This window comes from Lissotriton vulgaris, chromosome 1_1 (assembly GCF_964263255.1).
Source record: "Lissotriton vulgaris chromosome 1_1, aLisVul1.2, whole genome shotgun sequence".
NCBI classification, from domain to species: Eukaryota; Metazoa; Chordata; class Amphibia; order Caudata; family Salamandridae; genus Lissotriton; species Lissotriton vulgaris.
This window is the reverse complement of record NC_141685.1, coordinates 1743231841-1743249336: the sequence shown is the minus strand read 5'-3', so window position 1 is coordinate 1743249336 and position 17496 is coordinate 1743231841. Positions and strand designations below refer to the sequence as shown.

General features: G+C 44.4%; 1 protein-coding gene across 7 annotated transcripts in view; it reads right to left on the bottom strand.

The window, feature by feature from the left end:
* The window catches only part of GRIP1 (glutamate receptor interacting protein 1), a 1198832-nt gene that overhangs the window by 15976 nt on the left and 1165360 nt on the right, over nt 1-17496 (bottom strand). For 5 of the 7 annotated variants that reach the window (XM_086919026.1, XM_086919025.1, XM_086919027.1 and 2 more), the window contains 2 exons: nt 14682-14793; nt 10169-10402 (listed from right to left, as the gene is read on the bottom strand). In XM_086919026.1, coding sequence (XP_086775152.1) covers nt 10169-10402; nt 14682-14793 — 346 coding nt within the window. Of the gene's footprint in view, nt 1-10168; nt 10403-14513; nt 14559-14681; nt 14794-17496 lie in introns of all 7 variants that reach the window. The other 2 variants (XM_086919023.1, XM_086919024.1) reach the window with 1 other exon arrangement.

Below are 17496 nucleotides of genomic sequence, written 5' to 3'. Positions count from 1 at the left end.
TCTCCGATAGACACTTGACTTCACATCAATTTGCTGGAGTTGAGGGTGATTCACCTGACATTGAAGGCCTTCCTGGCTACCAATAGAAGAAGCCTAGTGCAGGTGCTCACAGATTACACCACTGTCATGAGGTACAGCAACAAACAAAGTAGGGTCTTAGATCCTGTGCCAGGATGCTCTTCACTTCCGGAAGTGGCTGGACCACCAGGGAACCTATCTTGTGATAAACCACCTGCCTGAATCTGTAAAAGCCAGACCGGATGAACTCAGCCACCAGTGCTGAGTGGATCCCACTTGGCAGTTACCCCCAGAGGTGGTGCAGGAAGTCTTGCATCGAAAAGAAGGTGCAAATTAGCACTTTTGTGCGCTGGAGTATATAAGGCAGCTCTATCTCTTAGACACATTCCATTTAGACTGGCGCTCACCACTCCTGTATGGCTTCCTGCTCCTTCCTTAAGTTCAGAAGACTATCAGGAACGACCAGGCTCAAGTCATCCCTGTAGCACTGGTTTGGGCCAGGAGTTTGTGATTACTCAGAATTCCTGTGGATGAGCATCTGTCCTCCTATCCTTGATGCTTTGGGGGGGATCTCCTGTCACAGCAGGGCAAGGTACGGCACCCAGGCCTGCACACTTTGCATGTCCATGCTTGGAGATTGACCGCGGCAGTTGACCTCTGTCAACCTCCCTCTTAAGACAGCTGATCTCATCTTAATGGAGAGGCACGCCTTTACAAAATAAGTGTACCATACGTGTTGGGATACATTTGTGGTTGGTGCGGCACCTGGAAAATTGAAGTTGTCGGCAGTGTTGTTATTTGCTTTCTCCCTGGCCCAACACGGACATGCTGCGGGTACTGTTAAAGGCGATTTATCATCTCTTTCTGCTTTTTTGTGATTGCCTGATCAGACTTCTTTATTTAAGTTGTCTTTGAAAGGTTTGCAACATTTGTTTCCACCAAAACCCTTTGACACCACCACAGTGGGTCTTGAACTTAGTTCTCAATTATTTTGATGTGCACCTCATTTGAGCTGCTGCACAGCTATCCACTAAGAGTCCTGACATTAAAAACAGTCTTGTTGATCTCCATAACATCAGCAAGGCTTGTAAGTGAGCTGCAGGCTCTTTCTGTCAACCCACCTATACACATTCTTGCCAGATACGTTGTTGTTGAGGACCCAATTTTCCTTTCGATTCTCCATTTCATTTTGGGCAGTCTACCACCCTTCAAGCATACTTTTCCCCACCTCATCCCTCTGAAAAGGAAGAGAGAGACTTTGTTTGGACCACAAGGCAGCACTAAGCTTGTACATGTATCGCACTAAAGAACAAGTGGTGCATGATCAGCTCTTTGTGGGTTTCTCCAGGACACAAAATGGCAAGGCAGTGCGAAAGTGGGCCCTCTCCAGATGGATTGTTCTCTGATTGAAGATGTGCTACGTACTGGCAAAGAAGCAGCCTCTAGACTGTTTACAGGCTCTTTCCACCAGAGCCAAGGCCTCTACCACTGTGCTTACATGCTGAGTACCTGTTCTATACATTTGTCAGACAACTATGTGAGTGTTGGTTCATCTGTTCATGAAGCACTACTGCCTCGACAGTCTGGTCTGCCAAGAAGGGCAGTTAGCCCTTGTATTCCTACAGGACTTTTTAATTTGAGCCAGTTCACAGACCCACCGCCTGAGGAAGTATTAGTATGATTTCTATTCAAAAGATGAGAAAACTGCAGTTAGAAGTATCCATAAGAAGAACCCTTTTTCCATCTAAAAAAAATTTCATATTTGCACTTTGGCCATATAAATCGGCCGATAACCTCTGCATCTAAGAGCGCAAACAGCTTAAGTAAACAACTGACGTCAACGCGCATGTTCGGCACTTATAAATGACTCCATTTCTCAATGTGTTGACGCAGAGCCGCACAGTGCCACCTACCGGCTTGCAGGAGTACTGATTTCAAGTTTGCAGATCCAGTCTGATGCCTGGGAAATAATCACAAGGTGATAAATATGCAGTTAGATGGAGTATCCACCAGAAAAATCGTTACTGAAGTTAAGTAACTTGTGCATCAGTGGCTTTCTTCTGGCGTGGAGCTCTACCTCAGCAATCCTTCCTATGTGGGTGGTTCTATTAACTCAGAAAAGTTTAATGCACCCGGTGACAAGTCTACTTGTTTCACCTGGATCTAATTTTCTCTGTCTAGGGAAAAGAGCAAAAAATGCACTAGGGCAGAAGATTGGGGGACCCCTTTTCTTGCTCTAAGGATGCTGTTGTACCATTGTCCTGATCCTTCTGGATTTGTCGGCAGCCTTCGACACGGTCGACCATGTCACTCTTGTCGACCGTGTCACAACCCTGGGTATAAATGGTCGGGCTAAGGATCTTATTTCATCCTTCCTGGCAAACCGTACCCAGACAGTAAGGCTCGGAGACTTTTACTCTCCCATCTCTGCACTCCCTTGTGGAGTCCCACAAGGCTCCTCGCTAAGCCCCATGCTCTTTAACATCTATGTAGCGGACTTAGCGAGGATAATAAAGGCCTATGGGATACAGTTAACATCGTATGCAGATGATACCCAGCTGGTGCTGGGTATCCATAAGGATGGCCTTACTGTAGCAGCCAACTTCCAGAAAGCTATGCTCGAGGTCAGTACCTGGATGGCCTTGAACTGTCTCAGGCTCAACTCGGACAAGACCGAGATTATGACCTTCGGAAAACTCTCCCCTGAATGGTCTCTTGGTTGGTGGCCAGATAAGCTCGGCCATCCACCTGTCCCAGTGGAAAAAGCCAGAAACCTGGGAGTGATTTTCGACAACAAGCTGGTCTTTGACCTCCATGTTAATAAGGTTGTGTCATCTTCTTTTTACATCTTGAAAAAGATCAAGAAGCTGCTACCTTATCTCCCTCCGTCAGCCGGGAAGACTCTGGTCTCTACCTTAGTCTTCTCAAAAATAGATTACGGGAATGCTCTCTTTCTCCACACTCAGAAGCGTGTCATCATGAAGCTGCAATCTATTCAGAACGCGGCTGCTAGGATTCTTCTTAACATCCCTCGCCGCAAATCTACCACCTCTGGTATTCGCCAGCTTCACTGGCTGAGAGTTGAGAGCCGTGTCAAATTTAAGGCCCTCTGTATTGCCTACAAGGCCATACATGGCACAGGACCCAGATTCTTGATCGAAGCTTTTCAGCTCTATACCCCCAGAAGGCACCTTAGATCGGCCAATACCAGTCTTCTGCCGGTGCCACGTACAAGATCAGTCACCTGGGGTGATAAGCGCTTTCTTGTGGCCACTCCAAAACTTTGGAACCTTCTGCCAACTGCCATAAAAGCCGCTCCGAATCTGATTAGCTTCCGTAGGCTTCTGAAAACATGGTTGTTTAACCAGTGAGAAGACGGTAGGATGATGAACTTTGTTGCTCCACAGCGCCGAGACACCTTCGGGTATTTGTTGCGCTATAAAAGTTGCGTAAATAAATAAATTAGTTCAAGCCAAGCTCCTCTGGTTACTGAGGACATGGAACAGAAGTTGAACTATGTTCTTCTGTGGCTGGTGATGCAGGCCTCTTACACTCAGATTAGGACTCTGCAGGTTTCATTTCAAAGGGAAGTACATTAAGAAAATGCCATTGCTAACACTAGTGTTATCGGAGCGCTGAAAGGACATACATTAGATGGATGAAGCGCCTAACAATAAGCAAATAGACTAGGAACCTAGTTGAGTGACGACAGCAGGATAGATGTCAGGATGGAAGAGGACTAGACAGATTGGAGATCATCTATGCAAGATTTACTGCATCCCCCTGTCATCTTACAAACATAGTTAAGTGAGGTATTGCTTATATCAGTAGCTGTCAGCGGCAGGAGTATGGCTGAAATAAAAAATATAGTGGGCAGTTAAAAATGCTAGACAAACTCCTCTTATGTGATGAACAATCTCTGAAAAAATACGGAAATCACTTCAGCGGCAGAAAGATCCCGAACCTTCTTGACATTCATACTCACAATTATGCAGGTTAGGATAATACCGCATTTAGTGAAAAAAACACAGAATGTTTTGGACTTACTCTGTAAAACCGAATGGACAATGAATTGACGTTGCAATATTAATTCAGAGGGGGACTCCTACTCGCCGAAAGCGACATAGCACACCACTGAAGCTCTGCCAGGGACGCCATGCAGAAATGGATAAACTGGTGCACCAGAGCAGAAGAATATGTTTATAAATCTAGGGTCTGTACATGAAAATTGGAGGCATGTGGTTAAATTATTACTCTGCAGCCGATGTTAAGTTAACGGGCGCTTTTGTATGTGGTAAAAAGAGAAAATGACTGACATGAGCTTTGAATTGGTTTTGGTTTTTCAAACAACGTGAATTTTTTAAGTCTTTCAGTCAAGCGTGTCAAAAGATGACGTTACCGAGGAGATGCTCTGTAGGATCCAGGGTTACACTACAAACCTCCAGTAATAGAGAAATATATATGGATTTTCACAAATGCTGTAAAATCAGATTGATCCAGACCAGCTGAGTAATTGTTCCTGGCCCTGTGACTCACCTGATCCAGGGCTGTGAGGATTCAGGTACGTGCCGGAAATCATAGGTTAACTGTGAGTCCCCCATATCCCTATCACATGCCACCTGCAGAGATCTGAGTAAAAAATAATTGGAACAGGAGGCTCAAATTTGTTCAATGAGATTTTGTAATTAGCCCGCTGTCCCTTGAGCATTGCAATGAAACCTGGAGACTCACAGAGGCTGCCTGCTTAACCGCAATATCCCCCAAGTGAACACAATTCTTACTCTAAAGACAGCTTTCCTGGTAGCTGTCACCTCTGCCAGGAGAGTGAGTGAGCTCCAGGCTCTTTCTTCCAAACCTCCTTTCCTTTCAGTTCATCCCGGCAAGGTGGTTCTGAGGACCCGTCCTTCTTTCTTGCTAAAGGTTGTCACGCCCTTCCACATCGGGCAGACCATCACTTTGCCCACCTTCTTTCCACCTCCTTCCAGGGAAGAGAGAGGATCCACCGTCTGGACCCAAAACGTGCGCTTGCTTTCTATCTACAGAGTACACAACAGTTCTGGGTGGATGATCAGCTCTTTGTTGGCTACATGGGCACCAAAAAAGGTTGGGCGGTGCACAAACTGACCATTTCCCGGTGGGTCGTTCTGTGCATCAAAGCATGTTACTCCTTGGCCAAGAAGGAGCCTCCTGTGGGCCTGCGTGCCCATTCGACCAGGGCAACTGCAGCCACTACTGCCTTGGGACGCGGCGTTCCCTTGCAGGACATTTGACAGGCAGCTACGTGGGCCTCGCTGCACACGTTTACAAAGCACTACTCCCTTGAGAGTCAAGTCCGGTAGGACGGCTTCTTTGGACGTTCTGTGACTTCCTGGTGTAATTTTGAGACCCACCACCGGGCTGGGGTATCTGTTCTAAGGAAAGGAATCTATCCCTAACGTGTCTCTTTCAGATGCACAAGTTACTACTGGTGTAATGATATATCTGTAAGAGACATTAGTTAGTGATACATCCTAATTCAAGGTCAGCCTTCATATAACGCTGCCTGCGGATTTCATCCTGTTTGGAAAGAGGCTTGGCGAGGGAAAACAGATGCACAGCTTGCGTGCGGGAAGAGACATTTCATCGGACTAAATTACCATAAAACACGCTACTGGCAGCAAGAGTAATATCGTTGAACTGCGTAGGTAATGGAGAACAACACTTAAAATATAAAACATTACCTTTCAAGTATGGCCGTGATATGGATTGTATATCATGAGTCCTGTTTCAATTGCCACACTGCGAAAACCCCAATCAGGAAAGACATTCTGCCTATTTAAAAATGCAATGCTGTGTACGAGATACTAACACCTGAGAGCACTGATGAAAGCTTACTGCTGAAACGCGTCTGCGAATAAAGGTGTTTTACAATCATTCCCTGAGTGCCTTTGCGTGCTGTACTTTGCATGCGCTGGAGCTTGTACATATATATATATATATATATATATATATATATATAATTATATTATATACGGTTGACATATTGTATTTACATGTATTGTGTATATTACATACATATGTGTATGTATATACATATAAAAAATATATTTATACTTATACAACAAATACTGCACATAATGTCTATGCATAGATTGCTTCAGAGGTTATCTGAATATATAACGTCAGTCTCATCCGCCACCCCCCACCTCACTGTCCCTTCCTCCTCAACTCCAATCTCCCTACAATTAACACCACCTCCCTCACCCCACCCTCCACCCCCCACCAGCATGCGTGCGGCGGCACAGCTCATCTCGATGTTTGTATATAGACATGACTGGGGTTATTCTTACATAGTATAAACTAACCTCTGTGTATGCCGATCTGTGGCACTCTTTTTAGGTCTTCTTCTCTCTCTGCCCCCTTCAACACACTTTTTAAAATTTAAACTTTAATAAGCATGGCGCCGTCTTCACGGACGCCGCGCTATGCAATGCAAATAGGTGTTGCTTTTGATATTGTAAATAACAATGCCTTTTAATTTTTTTAAAGGAATTGCCATTTACAATGTAAATAGCTCAAAATCATGTCATTGCGAGACCTATTGCATTGTAAATGCTTGTTCTTTTAAGGTATCTGATTCACATGACCTGTTGTGACTAGACCCTTGGCCCACAATGCACCAGCACACTGACTCCACCTCAGATTATTTTCCACTCTGCAGACAAGTAGTGTAAGTGGAATGTAGTGTTGAAGACACTGTGGGATGTACACAGTCAAGGAAGTTAAAGAACATGTAAAATAAGTGTGATCATTGCTTGCTTCCAGGAGGGTGGACGCATGTGAATTTACAGCACTACATGCTGCGAACAGATGTTTACAGCGTAACATTTTACATTCATAGCATGCGTAGCTATAGATACACATGCTGTGCATACACTATAAACCATTTCCTCTCCGAAGTGGAGGCTAGCAACCAGATGTTTGAAAAAGTGTTCCTATTACAGCTTGGCCAACTAAAGCCTGTTGGCGTGCTAGAACATCTGCACAACAATACTTGGTAAAAGTATGTGGCGTTCACCAAGTAGCAGCCTTGCAGATATCCGTCAATTTATTTTTAACCTAAAAAACCTAGGGTTGCATCCTTTTTACATGTAGTGGGCTCTGGGAGAAAGGGAAGTGTGCACTTAACCTTCGCATAGTAAGTCTGGGTGTGCTTAAATATCCACCTTGCAATGCTTGCTTATAAAAAGTCATGGCCCCTGTGAGGTTTGGCAAAGGCTACAGAAAGTTGAAACAACCTTGGGCACAAATTTGAGATTGTCTGGCGAACTACCTATCTTTGTGAACTTGAATAAATGGTTTCATGACTGTAAGAGCTTGGAGTTCACTAATGTGTCTTAAGGAGGTGGTTGGTTTAAGAAAGCCAACTTCTAAGGCAAGAATTGTAGTTGACATTAGTGAAGGGGTTCAAAACATGGACCAATGAATCACGTGAGGATCACATTAACGATCCTAACGGGTGCAGGACTCGTCTTCAGAAGTGTTTAATGACTGATCTTAAATAGCGAAGAGTTCTGGCTGTTTTGAAGGTATGTTGCAAATGCAGTTAAGTGTAAGCGTACAGAGGGGTAGGCGAGGCCTGCTTTGTAAAAGTGTTAGTGGTAAAAACGACTTTAGGAACTTTAAAGACTTTAAAGAAATCTAACTGCCTGGACATGCAGTAATGGGAGTACCTTTTACACTTGATGGTGTAACAGGACCGAGCAGTGGGATTTCACTCATCCCGAATGATAAACATGCAAGGCTGTGGAAGATTGAGGGATCCGAACTCTAGGTTTTAGATTGCGTGGTTCTGTTGTTTTTGATTTGGGTGTCTGGCCTCTGCTGAAATTTCTTGTGAAGTCTCACTGACATCTCTAGGAACACTCAGCTGCTGCATCTAGGTTGGTGCCACTAGGATGAAGGTCATGGACACTTGCTTCGTCTTCCTCTCCATGTGTGGGCGAGGTTGAGAGGTGGAAAAGCATAGGTAAATATCCCTGATTAGTTCATCCATAGTGCGTTGCCCATGGACTGTGGGTAGAGGTATCTGGGGGCAAACTGTAGGCTTTCTGCATTTTTGAGGGTGGCAAACAGGCCTATTGTTTGAGTCCCCCTACCACTGAAAGGACTGGTGAAGGACTTGTGAATGGAGTATCCAGTCATGGAGTTGTTGATGGATCCTGCTGACTAGGTCTGCAAAGCCGTTCTCCACTTCTGGCAAATACTCTGCCAACAGGTGAATGTTGTTGCAGGTTGCCCAAAGCCACATTTACTTAGCTGTTGTAGAGAGCTAGGGTGAGTGGGTGGTCATGTTGTCTGTTTTTATTAGTACTGCTTTGCCCCGCAGAAGTGAGAGAACTACTCGGTCTGATGGCTTGTACCTCCAGGTAATTAAGGTGGCACCCCTGATGCTGAGGGATTCAGGAGTCTGGGATAGTCATTTCATGGAAGTGAGCATCCTATCCCACAAGAGACACATCAGTGGTAATTCTCACCATCAGAAAGGGCTGCCAAGAAACAGTTTGTTGATGTTCCACCAAAGCAAAGATTGTTGAGCCCTAGTTGTTACCAATATCAGATCCTCCCAGTGTCTTTCTACCTGTGCCCATGGCTGAATACCTGACCGTTTTGTGACTTGGTGGTTTGGAAGAGTTGAGTTCTGGTCCCTCCTTAAAGGCCAAGTGGTGTTTTTTCCAGGATTCGAATGAGTCCTAGAGTGGGAAGTTTGGCAAGTAATTTGTCTGTGTCTCAGTGGAAAAAGAGCACTTTCTGCCTTGCATCGAGAATCTCAGAGTTTCTCGAATACAGAGCCCTGTATGGTAGACAACTTTGCAATTGGGGGAGCTTTGGCACCAGCAGAAATGCCGGTTGCTGAGGTGCTTTCAACGTCTATTGTAACTCTGAGTGCTGTTTTCTGGAGCTTTGGGTGGAATGTGGTGGTGATTTCAGTACTGAGTGCGGCTTTTTGGTGCCTTGGTACTGAGATGATGTGGAGTTGCTGTGCAGTTTGGTGCCCCTAGATGAGGTCTTCACAGGCGTCAACCCAGCCTCTTGAGATTGGGGTGACCTGGCTGGAGGAGTGAAACACAAAGGTTTGTCTCATTTCTGGCTCAACTCAGGGCTTGATATCAGACCTCCATGGGAGTGGTGCTCTGCCTCCGTTAAGCTTGAAACTTACATTGAGATGCTGTAGAGGAGCATGACATTAACTTGGTCTTCGGCCAGGGGCTGGTGTATGTTGCACCACTGGTCTGAGGAACCCTACCTTCTCCCAGATGGTGGAGTCCTTGGAGAAGATGGCCTCTGGAATCTCCTCTGCTTGATCTGCCAGAGTGCTGGAAGGGCCAGCTCCTCCACTCCTGGCATATCACTGTCTCAGAAAATGTAAGCATCTCTGATGAGAGTATTTCGTGTTACAGCTAGAGCAGAACTGGAAGGATATACATTCCATACTCTTGCCCCAGGTGCATTCTCCAAGAAGCGTCAACAAGGACATGATGAGACTAGCCAAGAACTGCAGCTCAAGGATGCGGTGCACCAAAGCATAATGGTTGGCGACCATTGAACCTGAAATTCCTGGTGTCATGGATGGATTGATTCTCACAGTGGCTTTGTTTTCATCATGGTCAAAGAGTGGTCTGTTGGAACCAAGAAGAAAGGACTGTTGTGTTACCACAGCATTCCCAGAGCAGGATTCCAGAAATTCCGAGTCTGGTGACGTAAGAAAACAGGCAAGTGTAACCAGTGCACTGGTGCATTTTGGACCAAGGGTGGAGTCACAACAGGTCTTGTGACTAAAACGTCTTCAAAGAAAAAACAAGTTACAAACATATGGGCTGAGCACTACATGGCAGGAGTATGCGGGCCACATGTATCCACTGCCACACATGCTACAAACATATGTATATGTTCATAGCATGTACACACATATGCAGTCTTTACATATGTATAAACATCCGACAAACTACAGCACTGCAAGTATGTTACTGATTTCTAAAATAAATAAAAAAATACTCCTGATGTTTGGTCAATGTTTTAAGCTAAATGTTCCAAAGTTTATGGGTCTCATTTCAGTTAGAAAAGGCATCAGACTACCGGTGTACAAAAAAAGGAGCACATGGCAACCGACCTTGTGTAACTCCACAGGAGTTGGCGACATGATTTCTTTCATTTCTTGCTTCAGTTTCCTCAAGGCCACTGATTTCCTCCCCACGTCAGTTGGCAAAGTATTGCTGCGGACAGACTGGCTGTAATGGGTTTTCACCGAGCTCCTATCCTGGAAGCTGGCCTGCCTGCCCAATGGGCTGCGAGGTTGTGGGCTCTCGTGGTTCAGGCTCAGAGTGCTGCCGGACATGATGGTGGCCTAGATCATCAATATACAGTATCTTGTTAATGTCACAGAAACAAACAGAAAATATGAGTTTTGTATTTTTTTATGAAAGACACAAACTTTTTCCACTGACAAACACAGCAATCGCGCAGGGCCCAGTAAAAGGGGAGTGAAGCAATCCCTGTATTGTGTCTGTTTTGTGAATCCCATACAAAACAGATGAGATATTTTCTGATAACGTTTAGAATAGTTGACAAAGATTTTACACACAACCCTAATGTTTAATATGAAACCTTTTTGAAGTGGGTATATGTGTGTCCACCCATGAGTTGACATGGCACATTATGCTTTTTGTTTTTTCTTGTGTTCATGAAATAAATATTTATTTGCTCTTTGTATACCATTTGTGTGCCACCATTCAGTGACGTCTTCAGAAACAACATAGAGCACCCTGTCTGGAGTGCCAAACACAGCAACTGTACAAGACATGAAAACATACAGCAATGTTACCTATGCACTGTATTTTATCTCCTAGCACCAGTGACAATGATTTTTCATTTTCCAAAGACAATCCACCGCTTTGAGGGTTTGCCAATGGAAAATTTAAGAAACAGTGCCCGGTCCATCTTGTTGCAACGGTATAGTGAAACCAAAGGGAATGATGGACAGAGTGTTGAACATTGCAAGCACTCACCCCCAGTCAACTGATCTGGATTTAATCCATGATCATTCTTTAGCTAACTCCACCACCCCAGTTCAGACATGGCCAAGTGCAAATTAGCCTGACCCTGTGCTTCATGGGAACAGTCCAGCCCGAACTGCCAAGTCATGTCTTCCCTGGACGGGAAACAAGCATCCTAGGACCGGTTTCTGGCTAATCAGACGTCATCAGCCAGGCTAGCTTGAATCCAGTGGGAAACTAAGCAAGGGACCCACGTCTGGGCATACCCTGCTTTCTTTTTTTTCTTTTCATGTCTTCCCTGGACCGGAAACAAGCATCCTAGGACCGGTTTCTGGCTGAAACCGGTCCTAGGATGCTTGTTTCCAGTCCAGGGAGGACCTGGCTTGGCATTTCGGGCTGGACTGTTCCCATGGGACACAGGGTCAAGACTGATTTGCATATGGCTGGGTTCAAACTGGAATGGCATTGTGACCAAAAAAACTATGGATTTAAGCCCAGATCTCTGTACTGGGGTGAATGTATGACATTGTTCTGCATTCTGTCCATCAACTGTTGTTTTTGCAATGGTATAGTGGACCAGCCGGCACTCGGTTATTGCCGAAACAGCTCCTGTCATGTCGGCGAAAACAGTTTTGAAGATAAAAGTTTGCCTGGTCCGCTGCCATTACTAGAGTTTGTGAGCGGGCTAGTACTCAGCCAATGGAGATGTTACGTCTGCCTCCACAGCCGTTTGGGGGACCGCTTGAAAACTGTAAACAGTGAGAAGAGTAAAAGGAAGGTGCCAGCAATCAGGATGAACTTAACTATTAAGAAACGATCTTACAAATATGTTTAATATGTAAAATGGCACATATGCTTTTATATGGTGTAGAGTTAATGTAACCACAAGTTCCTGATAGCCCTCTTGTGTTCCGTGATAAACTTTAAAGTATTATGTTGGTTCATAAGATCCCCTTTCAGAACTGTTTCTAAACAGTGTGGATATTTAGTCCATATATTTGACAAACATGCTTCAAAACCATTTCGAAAACGTTTCTTTGTGGTCGGTGCATCATAAAAAAGAGATTCATGCATCATATCCGTAACAAGCAAAGATTGGTAAACAAGAGTTATAAACTATTAAACTTTTTGAGCGCACTTCTCGTGCACCCCGCAAATAACAGAGAGGAGCTATTAGTTGCTCTAACATGAACGTAGTTGGCCAGAACATGGGCGCAGCCAGTTCATCTCCATCCTCACTGCCCTTTAGTTTTCTCCATAGTTCTCTACCAGCCCTTCTTTAGCAGCGCTCTCTGACCATATGTGGTCATTAGCGGGGGACAAAGAGGAGCTATATAAACCTGTGTCACCCTGGGGAGATCCTGTTTGTGTCTGGATTCCCCATGGACAGTGGCGCACCAAGCCACTGGAACCCGCCCACCATGACCCACTAATTGTTATAGATCCAATCCGGTGTAAACTGAAATAATGCCATATATTATAACTAGAACCAACAGCCAGGAATCTCAAATCTAATATTAGAGTTTTAGGTGGGTATTGGGACTTGTTAGAAAGAAAGGGCTAACTTGGTGCTGGTTCAGGTCTTCTAACCCTACATCGGTTCACCCAAGGTTCTGCGTAGTTTCTGGTGAGTGCAGGGCTGACTTGAGGCAAGGCTGAGCCAATGGTGGTCCAGGATTTCTACTCCCACTGCCAGGTTGCCCATGGGTTTATGATTTCATGGTGTAACCAGTGTGCATTAGTGCTCTCAGGCAGTAAGAGTGGCTTAAGCGGTTTCCTGGTTTTCTATATACATGCAGATGATCTTTATCAAGATGTCATATTCTGAACTTTTGGTGATGGATACACTTGTTGGTTTTCTGTGCCTTCCCCAAGAGGAAATGTACATAGGGACATGAGTAAATTCTCAGGACAAAAATAAGGGTTGAGGTTTGAGTCTTACTCTGTATATTTGAACAAGTTTAACAATGCCTTGCGTGATACTAAAAAAAAAAAGAAAAAAGCTAGGTCCTACTTAGAATACTGACATAGTAGTCCCTGACTCTTGCCTGGCTTGAAACTAGTTAGTTTTGGGTAGATCAAGGACAATGCATGAGTGGGCTTACTGTAGCTGGTGAGTATGATTTCCGTCTACTTTCTCCCTGAGAGTACTGGAACGCCAACTACATTAGTAGTAGGGCTGGTGTTACAAATGTGCGAGTCTTTCCACCCTGGTGGGCCAGACCACAAATAGTAATAAAAAAAAGTTGTGTTAGAACTCGTACTGAACAACTTGAACGTGGGAGCTGAGCTTTCCCTACTACCACATTCCTGTTTTTAAAAGTGTGTAATCCGGGGACAAAGAGAAAAAGCTCTCACCTTTTAGATTTGTTGGTTTGCCAAACGAGGAATGGAATGTACCATGTCATGCTCAGGTAATATTTTCTTGACAACTCTCTCTATCCTTTTACTGGGCCCATACAAACCCGGAAGAAGTCATGCCAAAATAGCTCCACGGATTCTCAAATCAAAAAGACATGTCCACGTTTTTGTTCCATTTACAAAACCTCTTAGGTGTTTGATAACAACTACTCGTGCCATGCAATCTGACAGCAGTCCGCCTGACTGCGTAAAGCCGCTTCGCAGGGCAGAAGTTCTGCCACCTCAATTCTATCTTGTGGCTGCCTCCAACGTGGGGTTTTCAAGGTGCTCCACGCACCAGACTGTAAACCCTTTTAAGAGGGTCACAGTAGCCGCCCCCACTCAGAAGGAGGGACAAGAAAACAATTCAGCATATCCTCTGCCAAAGTTAAAAGTTAGTGTGTGCTTGTTTGTCAGTTTTCAGGAAATCAGATCACAAGGATAAAGTTAAATGAATATAGCGTCTATGTATTCTCTTCACAAGCCATCAAAGCTAACAAATTAAACAGAGCAGAGGACAAGTTGTTAGTTTGAGAAGTTCTTTCCGAGGCAGCAGTTTTGAGTTTGTAACTTGGCAGCAAGACCGTATCTTTTAATTCCGTGTTCTTTGAAGAACTAGAAGTCTGAATCGAGAAAGAAACACACCATGCCTTTGTGAAGAAGCCAGAGAGAAAGGTTGTGTAAGTGCTGTAAACACTCTTTTCGCTGCCCCTCCCGAAACTTCTGCATAAGTATTTATGAAAGCAAGCAGCGCACAGCAGCACAAGTGCACACAGGGCGCCTCTCTTCAGAATATCAAAATCATTTTCAAAGCATTCGAGAGGAACAGGCTCAAGTGCTTCAAATGGGCGAGTACTGCAGTGCTGTCGCAGCCATTGTAATGGGCCGGTACTGGCTGTCCAGAAGGAGGCATGCGCTTTTGCAAGCGTCCTTATGCATTTCTTTTTGTGCCCCATTTGAAGCACTGAGTTTGGATTTATTTTGCGGGGCGGGATAGAAAGTAGCTGCACAGGCACAAAATAAATGAAAAAAATAAATAGAAGGACAAAAAAACGTATGTACCAGGAGAGCCATGTTTCTCAAATACTGAAGCTTGCCAGCTTTCTCCTGCGAAAAGGGTCAACGTAATTAAAGGAGTGTTTGTCACAAACTAAACAATAAGGATAAAGAAGAAAAAAACCAATGAAAAAACAGAGAATAAACAGGCAGCTCTGTGCTCAGGCACTGTACCTCCAGCTCCCGCAGGATCCCAGACTGGCCACAGGTTTCCAGATCTTCCAGCGCCTGGGACCAAAAGTTCTCCTCTTGCTCGGGCTCTGGGCCATTGTTGCTGCCGGAGAAGCTGCAGGAGAGAGAGAGACAATCAGAGAGCGCAAACCACCATTTCGCGCCAAAACCAGTTATTACTAAAAACACCATGTCTGTGCCTGGTATTAGAGCAGTCACGGCTCTCAGCAGAACTGCAGAGTAACATTAAGGGCACGCTGCGCTCAGGTGTCAGCGCAAACCTGCGGTTTGAGCATTACTGCTCTGTCATCTATAAATACAGGTTGAGGAAATGGGCTTGCTGGGAAACCGTGAAATCAGATTGGTTCTCCAAGGTCCGGCAATCTCTGGCAACCCCCTATTACCTGTCTCTGTGCTTGCAGTTAGCGCTTTGCAAGTTCTTGCTGTTGGCAGTGCTGGAAAAGGAACGGGGGTATTTTTATTTAGCACTGGACACTATCCAGGTCAGCAAATTGCATGTGTATTAAGTGCTAGAGCGGGTGGCGTTTCAGTTGTGTTCAGATCCTTCTTTGTGTTGCCTTTTGTATTTACCACATATCACTCCGCGGTGCAACATTCACAGTCCTTTTCTTTCCTTTTACAGATTGAAGTCCCATAGGTTTTGCTTGTGAATCAATGTTTGACACTGGAGCATGGACAGCTCCACTGAAGGCAATGGAATGGCTCAGGGCTACTGATGCCTGGCGCAGACCTTCTGCTCCAACATGTTAAAGTTTGTTTGTCTATGTGTTTCTCCCCTTTAAATTTACATAGTTCCCTCAACAGTCCATCTGTCTCAGTCTATACAAGTTCTTCAAGTCTCTCTCCATCATTATAGGCCTTTGCCGGATACCTCCCACATGCCATAGGTGACCCATATGTCAAATATTACCTCCAGTATGTCAGAGCCAGCATTGCTCATGGCTTGCTTCGTCCAACAGGACCTCCCACCCTAATATGCCTTGGTTGACAAGTATTCTAGCACCAGCATTTTACCATGGTTGCCTCCCGTATGGCAAGAATTACTTCTAGTATACCAGTAACCAGTTACCTTGTGGGCTCCCATAAGCAAAGAATTATATTGCGCATGCCGTAGCCAGCAGCAAACTCAAAAAGCACACTAACTAACACACTGTTACATTAAGTCCCTCAAGCCCGGTCCCATTAATTCTCTCCCTGAGTCTAACTCGCTTGCTCTCGCTTAAACTCACTCCCACTTGCTGTCACTCAGACACAAATGTACTCACACTCATGGAGTCTCACTCACAAACACATTTGCACACAATCACTCTTTCACAATAACTAACCCACACTCAACTACTGGTGTGCAGGGGGCTCTGATTCGTACATTTGCTGCATAGTTGCCCTGCTTTAATAAATAGCTTTCAGTTTGCTCCTCAAGCCTCTGGGCCCTTGTACAACAGCACCTGCTGCATTATTGAGAGCTGTACCTGTACTCTCTCTCCCTCTCATAATCCCCTCCTCAGTCAGTCCAGTTCAAAACAAAGTTTATTTGTACTACATAGTTCTTAAGCATATAAACCTGTCATAAAATACAATGCCCACAAAATCACAGATGATTCCATAATAAAGCGATAAAACCACATCATAATTATCAAGTTAAAATTGTTCGTTCTTGACTTCCAACCATAAAGCATATCCTAACACGTGTCATTGGTTAAGGCAAGAATTCATTATTGGGCGCGTTTCAAATTCCTTTAGCCTGTTAAATACTCTTCCCTTGGGCACAAACTTTAAATGCATCACCATACAATTCCAAGGTAAAATCATTAATCCTTTTTTCGAGCGTACTTCCTACAAATATTCTGCAGACAAGCGAACTTTAGGATGCTAATCGCATTTCAAAAAATCTTTTACTTTTTGAAAAACCTTTCCATAGCACAGGCTATATACAAATCCCTCATTTCTAGTAAAAGTTCTGCTCCCTGTGCCCTGTTATTTATGCTATACTTTTTTAAATTGGACGTAAAATTTATTTCTGTATATCTAAAACCAATTGGTAATCCAATAAAATGTGTACAATATCACATGTTGTCCCCCTAGAACATTTCCCCTTACTACCAATCATTACTCTTTTTACTCAATTGATGGATTAGCAGCGGCTAAATCCAATTCTCAGCTTTAAAACTTCTCTTCTCAGTCTTCGGCAGGGCAATCTATTGATGTTGGGGAGATTAAATTCATTTTGCAATAAAGTAGCCATAAAACCTACCGATTTTTATCCCATTAGATACTCCTGATCTTAACTTGAAGGGTTTCTTTTCCCAGAGACCACTCAGCCTCAATTTGTAGGGACAGGGGGTTAAACATGAGCCTCATCATTGTACAAACTTTTATCAGGGTTTTTCTTACCCCTTTTGCCCATGTTAAACTCCTCAATATCTCGTTTCTGCACCACTGTGAGACTTTATTATCCTCACCTAGTCTCCCTGGTGCTGCCAGAATCTTACTAGGGCCATGCAGACCGTTATATTCCACGAGGTAATACCGGTTTCTAGCCTCACCGCATGCACCATTGAGGATTTGGGCAAGGATAGTAGGTTTTTCAGGGCCTTTCCCTCTTCACCGTCCCTCCTCAGTCATTCTAACTAACAACACTTTACTCACTCACTCACCTTCACTTTCACTTATTCATACCCACACTCACTCATTGTCATTCACTTTCATCCTAATTACACTGTCCAACACACTAAACAAACATGCATTTTCACTCAGTATTATTCTCAATCACTTGCAAACAACATTCACTCAAATTCAC